The following is a 19,554-nucleotide window of genomic DNA, read 5'->3' on the forward strand; positions in this document are numbered from 1 at the left end:
ATATAAAATATAACCAAATATTTATCTTACTAATATTCTAAATGTGATTTTCGGAATTTGTTTGTCAGTTTCGACGTATATCTTATTTCCGAGCTGACTGTACCTCTCGCGGTGTTACACTCTATGCATTTTATTTCGTTTCCTTTGATTACGCGGTCCTTATTACCAATGTTGGAAGAGTCATTTTCGTTTGTCAGAACGCCTCGGAATTTTTTGTCACACGCACAGAAGTATTAAAATGTTTTAGAAATTTATGGTATAATTTTTTTTTAAACACGTTTTTCAAACAAGAAGTATTATATATATTAGAACTATTGTAGGAGAGATGACAAAATGCAAAAAACATCGTAAAACTTGAGTGAATAAATTAAGAAAATGACAAAAATTCAAACAACCAAAATACAAACAAACAAAAAAGTACATGTAGTCGTAAAGTTTATTTAAAAACAATAATAGGATTCAACAGAAAGTTCATTATATATTTCGCCGATGCAACACAATCGTTCACAACAGTTTTACACAATTCTGACAGTTTCGACGTATATCTTATTCCCGAGGTGACTGTACCTCTCGCGGTTTTACACTCTATGCATTTTATTTCGTGGCCTTTGATTACGAGGTCCTTATTACCAATGTTGTAAGAGTCATTTTCGTTTGTCAGAACGCCTCGGAAGCGAATTTTGTCATCGGAACGTAGCAGACGCGTGAAGTTGGTGAAAACGTTATCGAATATTAGAGATATTTCCGCATGACGTTTCAGTAGGCCCCCATTCGCCTCCATGTTGACTGTGACTTCGTAAGTGTATCTGTAAATAAATAAATAAAAATCATTTTTTAAAAATCTCGTGAGAACTCTTCGATTGACTGGGTTAAAAGTAGCTCTCTGTACCAATTAATATATGACGACTTCAAAATAATTTTAAATACCAAAAATGCGGGGGGGGGGGGGTCAAATTTTACAACGGACCCGAACTGGGTGATGGGTGATGGGATGGGTTGAGCATTATGATGAAAGTTAGCCGGACGCGCAATAAACTCTTAAATTTTAGAGTATTCGCATCCTCTTCTTACTAATGTAATATGAAAAGGACAGACACAGTTTGACAGTTTTAAATTTGATTTCGAGCCGTCTAACCTCGTGACTTTTGCTAGAATCTTCAAATGTAAAATTCATGTTCCGTCCCCTTTTAGCAATATTAAAAGGAAAAAGATGTAGATACTCTTAATTTAGTTTAGAGAAAGATAACAGAATCGGCGCCACTATTTACCTTTACTTTATAATAGAACTAACGTTATGATTACCTTCGTAATTTATTTCACGCGTCCCACAAGTTCAACGCAGCGAAAATCCCTAATTTATGTAGAAATTAATTTTTTTTTCTAGAAAGAAATATACTCACTCGTTCAGATTGTTCAAGTGGCAGCTCCGTGCGCTCTGCCGCGCGACGCTGCTAACAAACTCGCAGTCATTTAACATCGCACCTTCCGCGCTCTGACACAGAGTCGAATATTCCTCGCCATAATAACACTTGAAGTACTCCGACAAAACACCCGGTAACCAAGACGCGAAGTAACTCCAACGATTGCGTACACTTTTTAATTTGACATCAGTAACATAACCCTCCCAATTTATACTAGCGCCGTCTAACACCGAGCATTTTATTTGAGTGGACGCCATATTGCTTTCAGTCCAAGATGGCGTATTACATTGGTTGTAATAATCATCCCAGGTTATGTGGTAAGTGTTTTCGTCATAATCGGTCATGAAATCGTTTTTTAATAGGTTTTTTATGCCGGATTTTTTCTCGCCCAGTATTTCTATCAGGCCGGACGGTAGGCCGTCGTCTTGGATTTGTATTAGGAATTGATTGCTTATGTACACTAGTGTAATCAGGCCGACTGCGAGCTGAAAACAAAAACATACATTAAAAAAAACCGTTGCGTCATAGAACTGAAGCTGAGACAGTACGAGTAACGTACTGTCTCACTCATTCACATGGGTAAATGAGAGAGCTAGAAAATGTTCTCTTTGTATTACTAAAAATTCGTTTCACTCTTTACGAGATCTCCATCCCAAATGTTTATACCTAGCGCAATCCCTTTTACTTTCTTCAGAAAAGACTTTAGAAAAAGTAAGTATAAATAATCATAAAAGTACCTGAAACGGTGTAACGAATTTCTTGGTAGCTTCCGACTTCGCCAGCAAACACGTCACTCCCAGTCCAACAGTCAGTCCAACCAAAACCGTCAAAGTATAGACAAACTTGGATATCGTCACATACTGGAGGAAGGCAAATATGGGCAAAGTCACAGTCACTATGCCCATAAGGGGCAGGAATAGGAACGAGCAAACTAAAGCCAAAGTACCCCTAATCAACCCGTACGTTGTACACCCATGGGAACAAGTTATAAACATCTGTAACCAGCTCAGAGTCACGCAATGGGGTAAGGCATACTTCAAAAACCCAGACCAATCACTTCTACGAGCCATTACAAACAAAATTACCGGTATAAGTAAAGAGAAAAAAACCCGAGCGTTCAAACAAAACTCAATGCTATTCCCAAGAATATAAGACGGATAATTAGATATGTGCAAATCCAGAAACCGCCAACCTTGATGTACTACTGTGTCTTTCTCATAAGGGTACTTCGCTAAGACGTTTATACCAAAAGAAATCAATGCCAATACGTCTGGATAAGGATTGCCGTTTGTACCAAACGAAAACAGAGTCAAGAACATTAAACAGAAGGATAACACGCAGAATTCGGAAAACGGCACCCATTGACTCGCTATAAACGGATATAAAAACAAATTGACAAACAGAGCTACGAAAAACTGCAAAAAAGGTCCAAGGTTGTTCCGGACGAATAAGTTTTCCGATTCGTCCGGCTGCAGATTTCCGTCGCTATACCGTAAAAATAGCCCGGACCATTTCCGGAAATCTATGAACTGTCGTTTCGCGAGCAACATCTTGAAGGTACATACGGTCATGACTATAATGCTTGCGTAGTACAAAACTAATGGGACTAAATGGTAAAGACTATCGGTACTAACGGATAAATATGCTATAAGTAAGAGTGATAGTTCAATATTTGATAGCCTGAAGGAAAATGACCCGAGATAGTATAAGAGTTTCAGATAAAGAACTTGTATAAAGACTATGGGATGTAGGAAAGCTTGGTGGAGTATGGGGATATGGTCTAGGGCTTTTATGCTAGGGTCTGTGAGGGTCAATTCGTAGCTGACTAGAGGTAGTTCGCCCTGGCAATAGTCTACGGCCGCGGAAACTAGGTTGTCTACGGTAAGGTTGCGAATTTCGTCGTTCTGTGACCATCTGTCTGAGTAATCTGTAAGAGAAAAGATTAGAATAAATGGTTTATTTATCATACATTAGGGGATATACACGGGTCTCCTGTCAGAGTGAGAAGGGTTTTGGCCATAGTCCACCACGCTGGCCATGTGCGGATTGGTTGACTTCACAAACCTTTGAGAACATTATGGAGAACCCTCAGGCATGCAGGTTTCCTCACGATTAGGTGTTAGCGGGGACAATATTCTATTTTGTTATTATGGGAGTTTGGGCTTTCTTTCCTCTGATTGATCCGCGTTCGTGCGTGTTTTATTTATAGAGAAAGAATTATTGAGAATATTTTGCTCTCGGGCAGCGTATATCGAATTCCTCGCTACGCTCAGGATTCTACTTTGGAATTCTTCGCTCTAAATTTAAAATAACGCCGGTCGAGGTACAAAATATCACTTCTTGTAACACAAATAACTATTATAATAATATGTTCAATATAAACTAAGAGCAAAATAAAAACCATTACAGTTACCGGGTTGATTAAGGGGATTAGACATATAATCACTTACCATCATCAATGTCATGTGTGCGAATGGTACCATTTGTGTGTATATGGTCCCCGGCCTGAAGCTGTGAGGGTTCCAAGGCCTGTTCACCGTCTAAGGCTCTAGCCTCTTCTGTAAATAAATAATATTTTGTCTCATTCTTACAACAGTCAAAAGAACCTACTTATTCGCTAACTCAGTGTTTAACACTGAGTCACTGAGCTCATTTGACAATTATTTTTAATCCATTGAAGGCTGTCCACAAAAAAATATTTTGATAAATGATATGCAATGAAGCAGCAATGTAGAACGAACCAATGTCAAATGAGCTCGATGGCTATCATTCAGTGTTACGGCGATTACGCACTGCACCGTCACCAGAGTTATATCCGTCATCCGTGAAAATACCAGCGATTATCTACGACATATGTCATAAGCTACCATACAAAGCAAAAACCGGCCAAGTGCGAGTCAGGCTCGCACACTGAGGGTTCCGTATTACAGTCGTATTGTATTGTATTTTGTATAGAATAAAACATTTACCTGGTGAGTCATCGTCTATAGCATCGTCATCGCCCTTCCTCAGCGTGGTGGAGCAAATCTCGCGGATACGACGCTCCAGCTGGGCGGTGGTTATGTATTGCTCTCCGTTTGATAGACTGAAAGCATACATACATTCATTTCTATTCATAATTTGGATTCCAAAATATGAACAGAAACGAATTTCCGAAATGTTGTGATGTCTTTTTCTATATATTTTTAAAACTAGCTTATGCCCGCGACTGCGTTCGCGTGGACTACAAAAATTTCGCAGGCAACTCTCAGGCATGCAGGTTTCCTCACGATGTTTTCCTTCACCGTTAAAGCAAGTGATATTTAATTATTAAAAACGCACATAGCTCCGAAAAGTTAGAGGTGCGTGCCCGGGGTCGAACCCCCGACCTCCGATCAGAAGGCGGACGTCCTACCGACTAGGCTATCACAGCATTCTCTAAATTTAGTTTGGCGAAAAACAACAGAATCAGCGCCATTGTAGAACAATTATGCTCTCGGAAAGGCCAATGTCCAGCAGTTGAGCTGAGTTACCTGGCAAAAAGGTCCCTCGCAGCCTTTCTGGCAACAGTTTCCTGTCGACTGGCCGCTAAACAAGACTTCGCTCGCACTATCGGAGCACTGTCCTCGTCTATTACACCCGAACGAATACACCTGGAACAAACAAAATAGCAACAATTCAGACGACATGACAGTCACATATTCAACCTTAATACATTGCAAAAAGGCTGAATATCGCACGACTTTTCTCACTTTTGTTTGATTGTTTTTACTTTAGATTAATTACTAGAAAATCAACGAAAAATGCACACTGAATTACAAAATTTTTAAGCGCAAGCTATTTCTACCGTGAAAACAGCTCACTTCCGCAAGTTTTGTAACTTGCTGGACTTGCCGCAAGTCACAAATGTGTGTACATGTACAATATTGCTCGTAGTGTAAACAGTACTTGCGGAATAACTTGCAAGAAGTTCTTGCTAGTCTTAACCTCGCTTTATGTCATACTCATAAATACCACAACAAAAATGGCGTCCTAATTTATTAAAAGTAGGAGTAATTATTTTCGATCAAAATCTTACATCCTTTGTTGTAGCTCGGCTTGCACTTTATCCCATTTTATTTTCCAAACAACCAAATCTCTATGATTTTCATTCATTTAAAAGGCAATTACAAATGAATCAATGAAAAAAATATTAATTCACGTTCACTGCGCCCGCGCGTTTCTAGAAGCACTATTTTGTATTGTTATTAATGAATGAACGTGGTACTTTGTATTATTTTTTTAACTACCTGCATTTAAGGAAGATCTTTAAATATTTTCTTACTACGTTTTCTTATCAGTTTCGGACGTAGATCCAACCCGCACGTTTTCATGTTTATAAATATAAATATTTGTAAAAAATATGCTTACAGGTGATTACTTTACTTATGCGTACTTTTCAAAATCTTTCGTGTTAGGCCTTGTGTCTGATAAAAAGGCTTGTTGTGAGGGTCTAAAATGACATTTTAAATTATAAAAAAAATTGTATCTATATACAAAAGGAAAAGGTGACTGACTGTCTGACTGATCTATCAACGCACACTTCAAACTACTGGACGGATCGGGCTGAAATTTGGCATGCAGATAGCTATCATGACGTAGACGTCCGCTAAGAAAGGATTTTTGAAAATATAACCCCTAAGGGGGTAAAATAGGGGGTTGAATTTTGTGTTGTCCACGCGGACGAAGTCGCGGGTATTATTTATGAAATTTTACCGAATAATCAGTACCCATATTATAAATGTGAGTGTGTTTGTTTGTTGGTTTGTCCTTCAATCAGTGACATAGGCTACTTTTTATCCCGGGAAATCAAAGAGTTCCCACGGGACTTTTAAAATCTAAATCCACGCGTACGAAGTCGCGGGCATCAGCTAGTAGTTTATAATTAGTAATTATAAGAGATATTGACATTGTTTATAATATTTTTTTTTTAAATATATTCATTTATAGATAACGTAAACCGTAACACACGCGTATAATATGGTGAACTAAAAGGAATGAACTAAACAATGCCTACAAGATTCTTGTTTTCGCTTTCAAAGAATGCAAACAATTGTGGCTTATGTCAGAGGAAGAGAGCCGATAGGAAGTTTTAAGGGCATAGTTGATAATAGCTAAAAACTTTTATTTCATACTATCTATACTTCATCATCATCATGATCAACCCATCACAGTCCCACTACTGAGGACGGGTCTCCTCTCACATTAGGAAGAATTTAGGTCAGCCTAAGTTCTCTGTGCCTGTTTTTTCCTATCCTATATCATAAACTTAAAATATGGGGGGAGGACTTTATATTTTAAAAAAAATATGCTATTTATTGTTTTACTAATTAACACGATTAAGAAATCAATTGTTTGTCAAATGGTATTTTATGAAATGACAAGCTTATGCTCGCGACTTCGTCCGCGTGGACTACGTAAATTTCAAACTCCTATTTCACCCCTTTAGGGGTTGAATTTTCAAATATCCTTTCTTAGCGGATGCCTACGTCACAATAGCCATCTGCATGCCAAATTTCAGCCTAATCGTCCAGTAGTTTGAGCTTTACGTTGATAGATCAGTCAGTCAGTCAGTCACCTTTTCCTTTTATCTTCTTCTTCCTTACCTTATCCCACGCTACGTGGGGTCGGCACAACATGTCTTCTTCTTCCACTCATTTTTAAGTTCTCTGTGCCTGTTTTTTCCTATTCTATATCATAAACTTAATTTATGGGGGGAGGGCTTTATATTTTTTTAAAAATATGCTATTTATTGTTTTACTAATTAACACGATTAAGAAATCAATTGTTTGTCAAATGGTATTTTATGAAATGACTAGCTTATGCTCGCGACTTCGTCCGCGTGGTTTAGAACACCTTTTCCTTTTATATATTTAGATTATTTGTCTGGTAATTCTTTTGTCAAGTGAATTATTTGTGGAATCAGAAGTTTTATAACGATGATAAAAAGATTCATAGTTTTTCCAGAATTTTGCTTGCTCACTATTGGCTACAATGCATTGTTGCAACAAGATTCGCACAAATTCAGCCAATCAGAACAATAGAGATTGTAATATTGATTGATGCAGGTTTTACGAAATCGATCTATGGGTTAGCGCGGGGGCTGCGCGGGTGTGCGGGTGTGCGGGGCGTCCTTACCCCGATTGCCATGTAAACCTGTCGCGTACTACACCTCAACACTTCCCACTAGCTCTCTGATCATTACCTCATATCATTTTCTTCTAATTTCACTTATAGAGATAATAGCTATAATGGTGTACAATGTTAACAAGATTTTATGAATAATTTAATTTGAAAATGTTTTATGTCATATTTTCGCCACATTCTTTCGTAAAATTTGCGTAAAATGCATAGAAATAGAAAATAGAAGTACTTGGGTAAAATGACATTTAAAATGTCATTGTAATCAACTTTTTTTTTTGTTTTTTAACTTTTTGGAGAAAACACTGAAAGGCTGGCAGTGGATACGGATTGGTAGTTCCTCTGGTACTGCAAATGTTCATGGGCGGCGGTAATCCTAATCACTTAACATCAACCCGCCTGCTTGCTCATTTGCTCGCACACTTTTAATTAAAAAAAAACATGAAAGTTAACATTTGTATAACATGGAAGTTCAAAGATGCATGAACCTATACAACGTTATTTTAGTATACGCAAAACCGTAAAGTAGTTTGTTCAGAATCAGTAACAGTCGATTGCAATCATTTTTATGACGTGTTATATTTCGACCAAAAAATACTTTAAAATCCTACAAGTTTAGACACCTAGTTGAATGACCGCATACACAGCTGATTTTTTGTTTTTGATTTATCGTGCAAAATGTCGAAAAAATGACCCGAGTATGGAACCCTCTATAGAGCGCACTTTGACTTTGCTGAGACTTAAGATTGAGTTAAAACGAGACAGATTTATGTGAGAGATATAGCTCTGTCTTGTTTTAACTCTGTCTTAAGTCTAAGCTAAGTCAGAGTGCGCTCTATAAATATCACCCTTAGTGCGCGAGTTTGACTCGTACTTGGACGGTTTTATAGGGTACCGTACCTCAAAAGGAAAAGCGGAACCCTTATAGGATCACTTTGTTGTCTGTCTGTCCGTCTGTCTGTCAAGAAACCTACAGGGTACTTCCTGTCCACCTAGAATCATGAAATGTGGCAGGTAGGTAGATCTTATAGCTGACATTTGGGGAAAAATCTGAAAACCGTGAATTTATGGTTAGATCACACAAAAAAATTAAATTGTGGTCATGAACTAATAATTTGTATTTTCAATTTTCTAAGTAAGATAACTATATCAAGTGGGGTATCTGAAAGGTCTTCACCTGTGCATTCTAAAACAGATTTTTATTTATTTTTATGTATCATAGTTTTTGGATTATCCTGCAACATGTCGAAAAAATACGACTGTAGTACGGAACCCTCATTGCGCGAGCCTGACTCGTACTTGGCCGGTTTTTTTTTCATAATCAGTATCCCAAAAATCCTTCATACAATAACACTTCAAACCTATAGACAGTTTATAAATAAAATTACTTGAGGCATCTTGAGTAGATGGCCAAAATCCTTCTCATTCTAAGAGGAGACCTGTGCTCTGTAGTGAGCCGGCGATAGGTTGATTATGTTGTGATGTTGATGATGATAGCTACTTACCTTCTAAGCATTCTTCTGGCTTCAGGGTGCGCCTGTTCAGTAGCACAAATGAGCCATTCTAGGGCCTGTTTAAAATTTGATATTTTATCTGCCTCCAATTCTAAAGAATAAAAAGACACATTTTATTACATTTCTAGGGTTCCGGATCTCAAAAGGAAAAAAACACTTTAAAGGATCACTTTATAGGGTACTTCCCGTTGACTTAGAATCATGAAATTTGGCAGGTAGGTTTTATAGAAAAAATCGTGAATTTTGGTTATATCACAAAAAAAAATTTATGATGATGATGATGATGATGATGATGATGATGAAGCTGGGCAGGTCATACTTACCACATTTTTCCTCCAACAATTGTTTAGCTAGTACAACCTGTGACTCTGCACACCCATCCTCGGCCAACTGATTCCGAAGTCTCCGCAGGGAGCCTTGTGGTCCATCTGAAGCAATACCGATACTCAAAAAGTATATTATCTGCTGTGAAGTACCAATTGTTAACGGAACAAGTTGTTAATAAAAAACACTCATACCTATATGACGTTTTGTCAGTCTCAACGACAGAGACAATGCTCTGCAAATCAGCTATCTCCTTATAAAGGTTGATACCCATTACTTTCTGCCGCGTACTGTAAGTACTTATGGAGAGTTACATTTTTGTGCCGTTTGCCGTGGAGGCCATGGAGTCTTAGTGCTAAAAAAACTTTTTTGCACAACGGATCAGCCTGGCTGTCCAGCGCAGATATGCAGCCAGTATTCTTGGCACCATTCCACGTAGTCATGATTTATATAGTAATTAGATAAGGCTAGCTTTAAGTTTTATTGTATTATAAGTACTTATTAATTTTACTTTTTGTAATTTTTTGTCGTGTGTTTTTGAATTTTTATTTCATGCTTTTTAAATTTTATATATTCACACTGCTCATACATGCACACCACTATCACTTGTAATAGACACCGGTATAACATGTCCGACCTTAAGGCACCAAATTGTAATAACATTTATTCAAGTTTTTAGAAATGGAGAAGGCAACCCACTGTAATACAGTGTTTACTAGTGCCGGGGTTGCCCATTCATACATCTACTAGACCTAGGTCTACTTAATTGTTATTACTTGTTTTTTTATCTGTATTATAAGTTTTTATTTGTGTTCCTTATATGTAATTTAATTTAATTATTAAAATATTAAAATATCTAATCTTATCTAATAAATGATGATTTAATTCACACATGTACACTGTTGATGTGACCCTCAGAATAAACACCTTTAGAAGTAGCCCTATCACGTACTGTTAGAGCGAGATAGCTAAATGCATTTAAGCTCTTATTAGAACGTGATAAAATGATTATGTTTTGTCCGTATCACCGTGGCCACTTTTTTTTGTTTGCCAAAATGTATTTTTACGTGAGATTTTGAAGTTATTGTGCAATGGTGGGTTGTTGTGCAATAGTATAATACTAGGCTACAATAGCCGAAGGGAACGTAAAATAGATTAACATTTCACAAGTAAGTACCTCTGCTTGAGCGAGCGGGACTGAGGGGGCCACGGTAATTGCATATCTGGTATATCTGTGATGTGACCCACCCTGTCTGCTCTGGGCTCTGGTGTTTCTAGTTGGGTAGCTCAAGACACTGCAGTGATACAACCGGTGGCACCACCAGTGTCCTCTTATAGTTTCCTATTCATGCTTGAGTAGATGACAATAACACAGATAGTAGTTTGATAAACAGTTATAGCTTGAAACAGCTCAACCCATTGAACATGAATTCAACTTTTATTCTTTTGTTTCATCAACTCAACCAATGAACTTGTCTAACAAATTTTAGCACAGAAACAGCCTATATCTTGAAGATATATAACTACAAGGTACTTTTAGTATCTGGTAGGTATAATAAGCTTCATTATATTAATCAAAGTTGTGTAATTTAATAATGCAAGGTCAAAGCCCACGTAAAATTGATTAAAAGACAGGAATACTATTGCAGGTAAAAGTTTTGCGATACTAAATATGAAAATTCAGAGATTTCTAGACAAACCGCGTTAATCGTTAAAAAGTGATTCGAAATTGAAATTGCATTGAGTTAAAATAGTAAAAATACAAGACTTACCATGCAAGTTCCATCGTTTTCGTCCCGATGGCATTCTTTTTAATATGTAGATAGTTTTTCAGCTTACGATATTCATTCGAACCGCACTTTTTTCACTAGAACAACAATGAAACGTTTATAACTGATTCGCATTTCGCAAATTCGCCAATTTATTTACATCAAGAGATTTACATTTTGCATTTTGTGACATCACAGTTCACACTTGTCATTTGTCAAACAATCGATGCCAAATATTTTTAAGTTGCAAACTTGCAACTCGATTTGCATGATTCTATATCGATGCAATTTTCAATCGATTTTCACTAGTGCTAGGGCTGTTTTTTCCAATTTACAGAAATTAAACAAAGCGATTTTATTTATTTACTTATTATTAAATTAAAAGAAAGAACAGAAATATATAAAACCATTCGAGCGCTTAAGGGAAGTACCTATCTGTTCGGTTTCTAAATTAAAGTCAATAGGTAGATTTAACTTCCTGTTTATTTTAGTTAACTGCCTACCCAATGATACTTTGCATGAGGGGTGACTGAAAATAAACTGCGACCGAAATAAAATACACGCCTATGGAAAAGACAATAGGGCATGTTACGGTGTTTACTGTTTAGTCAACTGCACTGTATTGTGTTGTGACTTTCATATTTCGCCCCCGCAACTAAACAGAACAGTGAGTTCAGCGTGGGCGCCTTTTGATTTGGTTTTATTATTTAGATAGTCGACCTAGAAAAAAAAATCGCACTCAATTCGCGCTTCACTTGTTTATGCGGATTAACTATAAAAATCCTCAATTAAAAATCAGGCTGAGAGGCGGTTAGAGACTCCCAAAAATTAAAGCGTAGGTAGGTAAAGGTAGGGGATTCGATCCCGGGCACGCACCTCTTACTTCTTGAAGCTATGTGCGTTTTAAGTAATTATTAAATATCAATTGCTTTAACGGTGAAGGAAAACATCGTGTGGAAACCTGCATGCCTGAGAGTTTTCCATGTTCTCAAAGGTGTGTGAAGCACGGGTGCTTGATAGTAAAATATAGCATATGTCACTCAGGAAGTACCTATGTAGATTTCTATTGGTGAAAGAATTTTCAAAATCAGTTCAGTAGTTCCAGAGATTATTTCCTACAAAAAACTTACAAACTTTACCTCTTTTAATATTAATATTAGTAGATAAATAAATTATCGAACAATAAATGAAATTTCAAACAATTACCTAACCAGCTATTTACACACATTAAACAATTTGTTTTCATTTATAAAATTATTAAAAATGCTCACGATGTTGTCTGCGTTTATTTCCATTTTTAAAATCCCCTGCGACCACTTTGAGAAGGGAATAACAGGACTGAGGACGGATAACTTTTATAAACCAAATTTTGTAAACATCGGTTAAACGGATGGGCCTCATATTAGTTTAAGGGATGGGCCGTGAAAAACTAGCAGATAAACAGACGGAGTAATTATTTTCGCATTTTTAATATTAGTAACTATGGACTAGCTGGTGCTCGTGACTCACGTGGATTTAGGTCTTTAAAAATCCCGTGGGAACTCTTTGGTTTCCCGGGATAAAAGGTAGCCTAGTTACTCGCTAGGTTTTTTACTATACTCATGCAAACAATCACGTCTATTCATTGCTACGATGCGACGTGATTGAAGGACAAACCAACAAACAAACACACTTTCGCATTTATAATATGGGTACTGATTATACAAATTACCTGAGATAAAATCTATACCTACACTCTGTAAATAAATGCTAATGTCAAGTTTTAAAAAACTGACATCCAGGGCCGGAAATAAATAAATTAAAAGTGTCAAGTGTCAGATAAGATTTTCATGTCAAATGGTTGTAAAAAAAGCTAAAGACGTACCTACTTAGACTGATTAAAAAAGTTAGACTAACGTAAAAGACAAGTAAGTAAGTAGTAGTAAAGTAATAATACGTCCATAGATTAAATACATCCTACTTCCATTGCGGCGTTATTATCGCAGCACGGCAGCAGTGTGTAACTACATAATTATATTATGTTATTGGTCTGTGAACTACATGAACATCCTAAATCCTAATACAAAATGTAGGTACTGAAAACAGATATCGCAATGACGCATGCGATATTATCGACCTATAATAACGCGCCTGTGTGGGGGAGCCTTAATACTCCTATAATCAATGTACTCTGTGCTGTGCTTAACTCCAACAAAAATTCTACCTCCGTGAGTTCAAGATTTTCGTTGTTTTGCTGAGGTTTTAGGGAATTTTATTTTGTTTATACTATTCAGTAAGCTACGCAGTAATTACGTTAATTCATGCAAGCTTAGTAAATTGATGTTCAGTGTATCCGTGTGCAGCTGCTAATAGCTGCGCATCAAAATGTTAACTCCTCGATTTAAGTTAGCACAAGACGAGAACCACGTGTTTATTACTGTCCATGCACCGTACACAAATATCGGCGAAACTGAGATCGATGTTGACGGTGAGAATTTATTGTTCGTATCTAGCCCATACTTTCTGAGACTCCGACTACCTGGGCGAATAGTTGAGAATGATCGTTCCAAAGGTTCGTATACCTGCGACTCGGGAGATTTTACTCTTACCTTCGATAAAGAGAATCCCGGGGAACATTTCGAAAATCTTGACATGATCACCAATTTACTGGCTCCTAGAGATATACCGGATGTTAATCCAGACTTGGTAGAGATGCTGGAAGACGACGGTGTTACAATCGAGCAAGATATCGAAGACGATGTAGGCGAGAAATACTCTTTCGGTTTCGCGAACAAAATATCAACAGAGTTCAAAGAAATAGGTACTGAGTTTGTGCAAATATTTGAGCTAAGGATTCCCGAACAAGTGGCAGTACACGAAAGGAACGCCTTGAGAGAACAGTACGAAGACCACAAATTCTCCTCAGATCATTATTTAGCTGATTTCTTCGACAAAGAACTCCTAGCACCTTATTTAGATGCCACAATGTCATGGGACAGCGCTGACTTTGACAAAAATATAGAATTTACTGAAGAAGAAGTGGCCATCTTAAAAGAATTACCTAACAAGCATTACATTTTGAGCAACTCAGAATACAAGCAAGTTTTTTATGGTCTTGTTGATATACTTTTTGGATATTGTTACGATAAGAGAACAACGTTGAATGAAAGTAATGTTGAATCGAGTTGGACAATTAATAAATTATCGGCAACGTTAAGCTGGTTCTGTGCGTTCAAAGATGTAAAGGAGGTTCTGATAGCATGCTATCGAAGAGCACTTGTCTATCCGATATTTAGAAACTTTGATCTATGCAATAAAGTTCTGAACGATCTCGTATCGTTATTGAGGAAAGGAAAGAAGTATGTAATAAAATGTATGTTAAGTATCCACCGAATGTTCAATTTAAGTAACGACGCTCGTTATATATTAAACCAGCTCTACATTAAGGATTATTTGATATTTTTACAAAAGTGTAAGGCAGAAGAGTTTGATGACCTGAGTAATAATATTGCTAACGTTGAAATAACAAAGAACAATGTAGCTTTAGATCTCGTTGAGCTGGAGGCAGCTGCAGTGATGGTACAACAAGAAGAGAGCCAGATTATGGAGAACGAAATGGCAGTTCAAATGGCATCTATGACTTTGTTACCAGGATTAACGAAATTGAATGATTTTATAAGCGATTATGATTCATTTTCAGACTCATCTGATTCAAGTTCAGATGATTTAACCAGTTATGTTTCGGATGGTTCTTCTGTTCTGGATTCCGATGATGATCATTTTGACTGTACATCTTGAATAATGGAAAGGGAATGTAATAAATAGATGGAATATTTAAACATGGAGTATTAGTCCCGCAAATTGCTAATGCGCGTGGCCGCCATTTTAGTGACGTCAGCACTAGACAAGTTTCGAGCTGATGGTATATTTTTACTTAAATATACGTCAAATGACGTCAAAATTACCTCATTTCGACGTTAATGAGACATGGTTCCAGCGCAATAGCAATTTGCGGGACTTATATTGAGAATATAGATGTCAGTGATAAATTGGTAATCAATAAAGTAGTGTTGTGTAATAATTGTGATAAGATGGATTATGTATAATAAACTAGCTGATGACCGCGACTTCGTCTGCGTGGATTTAGGTTTTTAAAAATCCCGTGGGAACTCTCATTTTCCGGGATAAAAAGTAGCCTGTCACTATCCAGGTCTTTAACGATACCCATGCAAAAAATCACGTTGATCCATTACGACGTGATTGACGGACAAACTAACAAACAAACACACTTTCACAGTTATAATATGGGTAGTGATTACTATAGCAGACTAGTTAGTATAAATTAACTTAAAAAACAGTAAATACATAATATGTTTAGAGTTTAGTAATTATTTTATGTGATAAAAAATTAACCACCAACTAGGTACTTCTATTGATAAAAACTTAAAACATAAATAAATCATTATAAACATAAGTCAAAATTTATTTTTCACACAGATTCTGACAACACTTATTCTGAGATTCTGAGAATTCTCCCTCCACAAATTTTTAAGAGCAACAAGAGCTATCAAAGAATAAAACTCACTTGGGGATTCTCTTTTGGCAGCCAGAGTGACTCTTGCTTGCATTCTTAATAAACTGGCGTGTTTCCACTTGAGACCATCATTAGCAATAACAATAGGATTACATTCGACATGCCACGTAAACAATAGGGGTAATAAACCGAACACTCATAGAGAGCCCATTCATTTTTAGCCGGTTCAACCTCATAGTGTTGATACTTTTGAATTCACCCGCCATGGCATAATCTTATTGTTATTGTTAATGACGGTCTCAAATGGAAACACGCAAGTTTATTTCGAATGCACTATACCTAGGGTACATTGATTTTTTAATGATCTCTGGCATTGGTCTGTGCTCTTGTAAATTTTATCAAAAAAGCTTTCAATGGATCCCCCGGCAACTTTTCGTTGCAGTGCTTTGCACAACTCTCTGAGCGTGTAGCTTTTCCCGATTTAATCCTATATCTTATTGTCACATCCTATGGCTTTCCGTTTGATAAAAAACTAAAAAAAAAAAAAAAAATTGTTGCTCTTAATAAAAAACTCATTTATTAAGTTTATTTAATATCTTCTATCTAAAAAAATTTGTAAAAATTACTCAATTTTAAAACCCTGATCAGGCTGATTTATAGTGTTGGCAATATTGTCTTCAGCTTCCATTACTAGTTGAAACAATTCCTTTTTTATTGATCTCTGATAATACTCCGGCATTTGTTTTGTGCTTTTGTACATTGAATCAAAGAAAGCTTTCAACGGATCCCCTGCAAGTAATTCTTTACGCAACTCTTCTCTCTGAGCTAATAACTTTTCCCGGTTGTCCTCTATTTCTTTTAATAATGTACATAAACCCTCCCTGTCATCAGTAACTATTTCATCCTTTATCTGTTTTCTATGTGCCACTGGTAACGTATATGTATCTGCCATATTATAACTAGTATCCATATTAGTGTGACATATAATATTACTGTGGTCCCACCCACCTGTGTCTTCCGAATTTAGAGACATATCAGGAGGTGGTGAGACATTAGCGTCTCTTTGGGACATGTGAGGTACTAGGAACTCCATGTGCCTCAAGTATTTCCAGGACTTAATTTTTTTACGGGATCGTTCACTTTTGTGTTTGTTGATCTTCTTCAGCGCCTCTCGGTGCGTGTCTCGCAAATTTTTCCATTTTGCCTTTGCTGCTGTAGCTGTAAATAAAACATTACATAATCTATAGCTACATTCATAAAATGTATAAACAAAATATTATTAGCAATAAGCAATCGAAAAACCGGCCAAGTGCAAGTCAGACTCGCGCATCGAGGGTTCCGTACTACAGTCGTATTTTTTATTTTTATTGACCGTTTTTTGTAAAGATTATCTCGAATAACCTCTACGCATTGTGATCTGTACATACCCTTGCGTATGTTCTGCTTTTTCTGAGTGACGCCCTACAATAGAATATATTATCATCTAAAAAGTAAAAAAAATCTTCAGAAGTTCAGTGTGTCGTGGGCCTATTGCCGTTTGACAGCTAGTGTAAAGTTTGCCTAATATACTTAAGGCCTCCGCCCACGTCAGACTTTTTGCAGGTTCGATAATCGAGACGATAATTTTGCCAAATTTTAAATCACAGATTTTGTGACCAAAGGACACGTCCGTCTCTGCCGGCAGTGGCTATGGTGAGAAGTGCACGTCATGGATTTGAGGCAGATGGATTTATACTTTACAGATGAAACCGTGTGTTTGGATAGGTATATTTGAGGTAGGTGCAGAGGAAACAATCGGTCAAGTGCGAGTCAGACTTGCCAGAAAGGGTTCCGTACCATCCTATAAAAAATAACACTTTTTTCATGGCGGCCATTTTAAAATTTTATTTTAATATTTGCTGTTAACGAAATACATATTCTGTGAAAATTTCAACCCTACCTACCTATTACGGTTCACGAGATAAGGCAGATAGAATAGACGGACGGTCAGCAGCAATGAGGGTTCCGTACTACAGTCGTATTTTTTCGACATTTTGCACGATAATTTAAAAACTATGATGCATAAAAATAAATGAAAATCTGTTTTAGAATGTACAGGTGAAGACCTTTCATATGATACCCCACTTGATATAGTCACTCACTTCGAAAGTTGAAAATACTAATTATTAGTTCATGACCACAATTTAATTTTTTTTTGTGTGATCTAACCCTAAATTCACGGTTTTCAGATTTTTCCCCAAATGTCAGCTATAAGATCCCTGTAGGTTTCTTGACAGACAACAAAGTGATCCTATAAGGGTTCCGTTTTTCCTTTTGAGGTACGGAACCCTAAAAAGATAGTTTTGGCCTTTGGGTTGATCCAATAATTTCTCAGAGATTATTAAAGGCGTTATTTTATGTCCGTCAAGTGCAAGCGGTCGACTATTGGTGAATATAGCTCGGATTTCTGAACTTTCCATTTTCCACCCACAATCGGATCGATCGGGATAGCGATTCTGTTTTTGACAGTCTTTTTGTAGGATGTGTCCGAATATGTCAATCTGTATGTTTCATTTTTGCCGACAAAAAATCGGTCACCGATTGTCGGCCGTGGGTGGAGCGACTTAGCTGTACTAAAAATTACTTATAAGATGGCGGTCTCAAAACAGCTGATCCTGTTCGCGGCCATATTGGCTAATGGCTACATTTAACATTACAGTCAACGACTCACGCTCGCCCATCGTTGTGTACTCAGTAGTAGCGTAGAATAATAATTATATTTTAGACTACTTAAATAAGTCCCCAGTACCATAATTAAAATGATAGTTAATAAAAAAACTTACTGTTCTCAATATTTGTTTCCGTTACAACATTTTTCCAAGCTGCATCTTTCACTTCTAAATTTTTATAATTAGGCAGTTTTGTATCCCAAAGACATGGATGTTGTTTTACGGACTCAATAAATAGCTCGTCCATATTATCTAGATTTCTAGTTCAAAGGAATACGTGATATACATGCGACGCGCCGGGTATATTGTAAACTAATGTCTCGCTCGACCGCCTATGCCAGCGACAGTGCGAGTAATCGCCCGTCGCACTCGCACACTCGCTCATAACCCAGAGACAAAACAGCTGTCTCAACTACACACTCGCTTCTCGCCAACTCGTTTTTAGAATCAATCGATTTCTCGCTAGTCGTCGGCTGTGGGACAAGTGCTATAATATACCTACACTTGTTTATTTTTGTGGTATCGTATATTACGCGACTATAGTACCTACCTAACTACTCGTAGGTAGCCGGTATTGTAAAATTTACTAAAGGTAAGTACCTATAAGTTACCTACTATAACTTATGGACTAAGAGCCAGCGCGTGCCAGACCTTCGTTATTTTATTAAAGCTGAAAGTTTATCTGCGTATTGTCCCCAAAACACAGGGAGTAACGATTAGCAACTATTACCTAAGTTTGAATCATGGTGGCTTTGAGAGATAACCGGTAATAAAGTTGTAAAAATCTTTCGTCAAAGTATAATTTTTTTATCTGGCCAAGGGCCATTTTAAAGCACAAGAAAACTTATCAGTTTATCAGTCAACTGTCGGCTGGTTCGGGGTTTTGTTTATTCTATACTTATTAGGTAGGTACCACAAAAGATATAAAAACGTTTACCGTTTAAGACTGATTCTGTTTAACTTTTTTTAAATTATAGGTTTCTTTTATAACATGGGAGTCAAGAAAGCATTTTTAGAAAATTCCACCTCGAATCGGGACCTCCAAATTCGGTCACCTATCCACCACTAACCGATTTGCTGATATGCGATGTGACAACACAACTAGGTCACAAGTTCCTCAAAAGATGTATCAATGTAGTTCAAATG

The 19,554-nt window shown here is 37.0% G+C and overlaps 3 protein-coding genes across 6 annotated transcripts; 1 reads left to right on the forward strand and 2 right to left on the reverse strand.

Annotated features, from left to right (window-relative positions):
* Nucleotides 1-417: 417 nt before the first annotated feature.
* On the reverse strand, nucleotides 418-11,370 carry wfs1 (wolframin ER transmembrane glycoprotein wfs1). 4 transcript variants are annotated; one of them, XM_034981301.2, is made up of 9 exons: nucleotides 11,191-11,370; nucleotides 9,418-9,522; nucleotides 9,086-9,185; nucleotides 4,934-5,053; nucleotides 4,391-4,506; nucleotides 3,872-3,979; nucleotides 2,159-3,348; nucleotides 1,401-1,906; nucleotides 418-806 (listed from the first exon to the last, which is right to left on the reverse strand). In XM_034981301.2, exons 1-9 carry the CDS (start codon nucleotides 11,222-11,224, stop codon nucleotides 437-439), a joined length of 2,649 nt encoding a protein of 882 aa, XP_034837192.1. In that variant the 5' UTR covers nucleotides 11,225-11,370; the 3' UTR covers nucleotides 418-436. The 4 variants fall into 4 exon arrangements, with proteins under 4 accessions (XP_034837192.1, XP_069362947.1, XP_034837195.1 ...); XM_069506846.1 differs by having other exon boundaries at nucleotides 9,418-9,518; nucleotides 11,190-11,370; XM_034981304.2 differs by lacking the exons at nucleotides 9,086-9,185; nucleotides 9,418-9,522; nucleotides 11,191-11,370 and adding an exon at nucleotides 7,645-7,740.
* A 1,709-nt stretch (nucleotides 11,371-13,079) lies between these two features.
* On the forward strand, nucleotides 13,080-15,647 carry LOC117993502 (protein SHQ1 homolog). The gene has a single exon (XM_034981308.2). The coding sequence runs from the start codon at nucleotides 13,552-13,554 to the stop codon at nucleotides 14,962-14,964; it is 1,413 nt and encodes a 470-aa protein (XP_034837199.1). The 5' UTR covers nucleotides 13,080-13,551; the 3' UTR covers nucleotides 14,965-15,647.
* LOC117993435 (uncharacterized) lies at nucleotides 15,579-18,854 on the reverse strand. Its single transcript, XM_069507004.1, has 2 exons — nucleotides 18,523-18,854; nucleotides 15,579-16,918 (listed from the first exon to the last, which is right to left on the reverse strand). Exons 1-2 carry the CDS (start codon nucleotides 18,653-18,655, stop codon nucleotides 16,323-16,325), a joined length of 729 nt encoding a protein of 242 aa, XP_069363105.1. The 5' UTR covers nucleotides 18,656-18,854; the 3' UTR covers nucleotides 15,579-16,322.
* Between the last annotated feature and the right edge of the window lie 700 nt (nucleotides 18,855-19,554).

The sequence above is a fragment of the Maniola hyperantus genome, chromosome 24 (assembly GCF_902806685.2).
Source record: "Maniola hyperantus chromosome 24, iAphHyp1.2, whole genome shotgun sequence".
Lineage (NCBI taxonomy): Eukaryota > Metazoa > Arthropoda > Insecta > Lepidoptera > Nymphalidae > Maniola > Maniola hyperantus.

Bases quoted from the DNA above. Each gene is read 5' to 3' on its own strand.
- LOC117993435 (XM_069507004.1), bottom strand. From the start codon at position 18,655: ATGGACGAGCTATTTATTGAGTCCGTAAAACAACATCCATGTCTTTGG. The intron at 16,919-18,522 runs GTAAGTTTTTTT...TTTTATTTACAG, and splicing joins GGAAACAAATATTGAGAACA to CTACAGCAGCAAAGGCAAAA.
- LOC117993502 (XM_034981308.2), top strand. From the start codon at position 13,552: ATGTTAACTCCTCGATTTAAGTTAGCACAAGACGAGAACCACGTGTTT.
- wfs1 (XM_034981301.2), bottom strand. From the start codon at position 11,224: ATGCCATCGGGACGAAAACGATGGAACTTGCATG. The intron at 3,349-3,871 runs GTAAGTGATTAT...TTTCTCTTACAG, and splicing joins CACACATGACATTGATGATG to ATTACTCAGACAGATGGTCA. The intron at 1,907-2,158 runs GTACTTTTATGA...TTTTGTTTTCAG, and splicing joins AATTCGTTACACCGTTTCAG to CTCGCAGTCGGCCTGATTAC.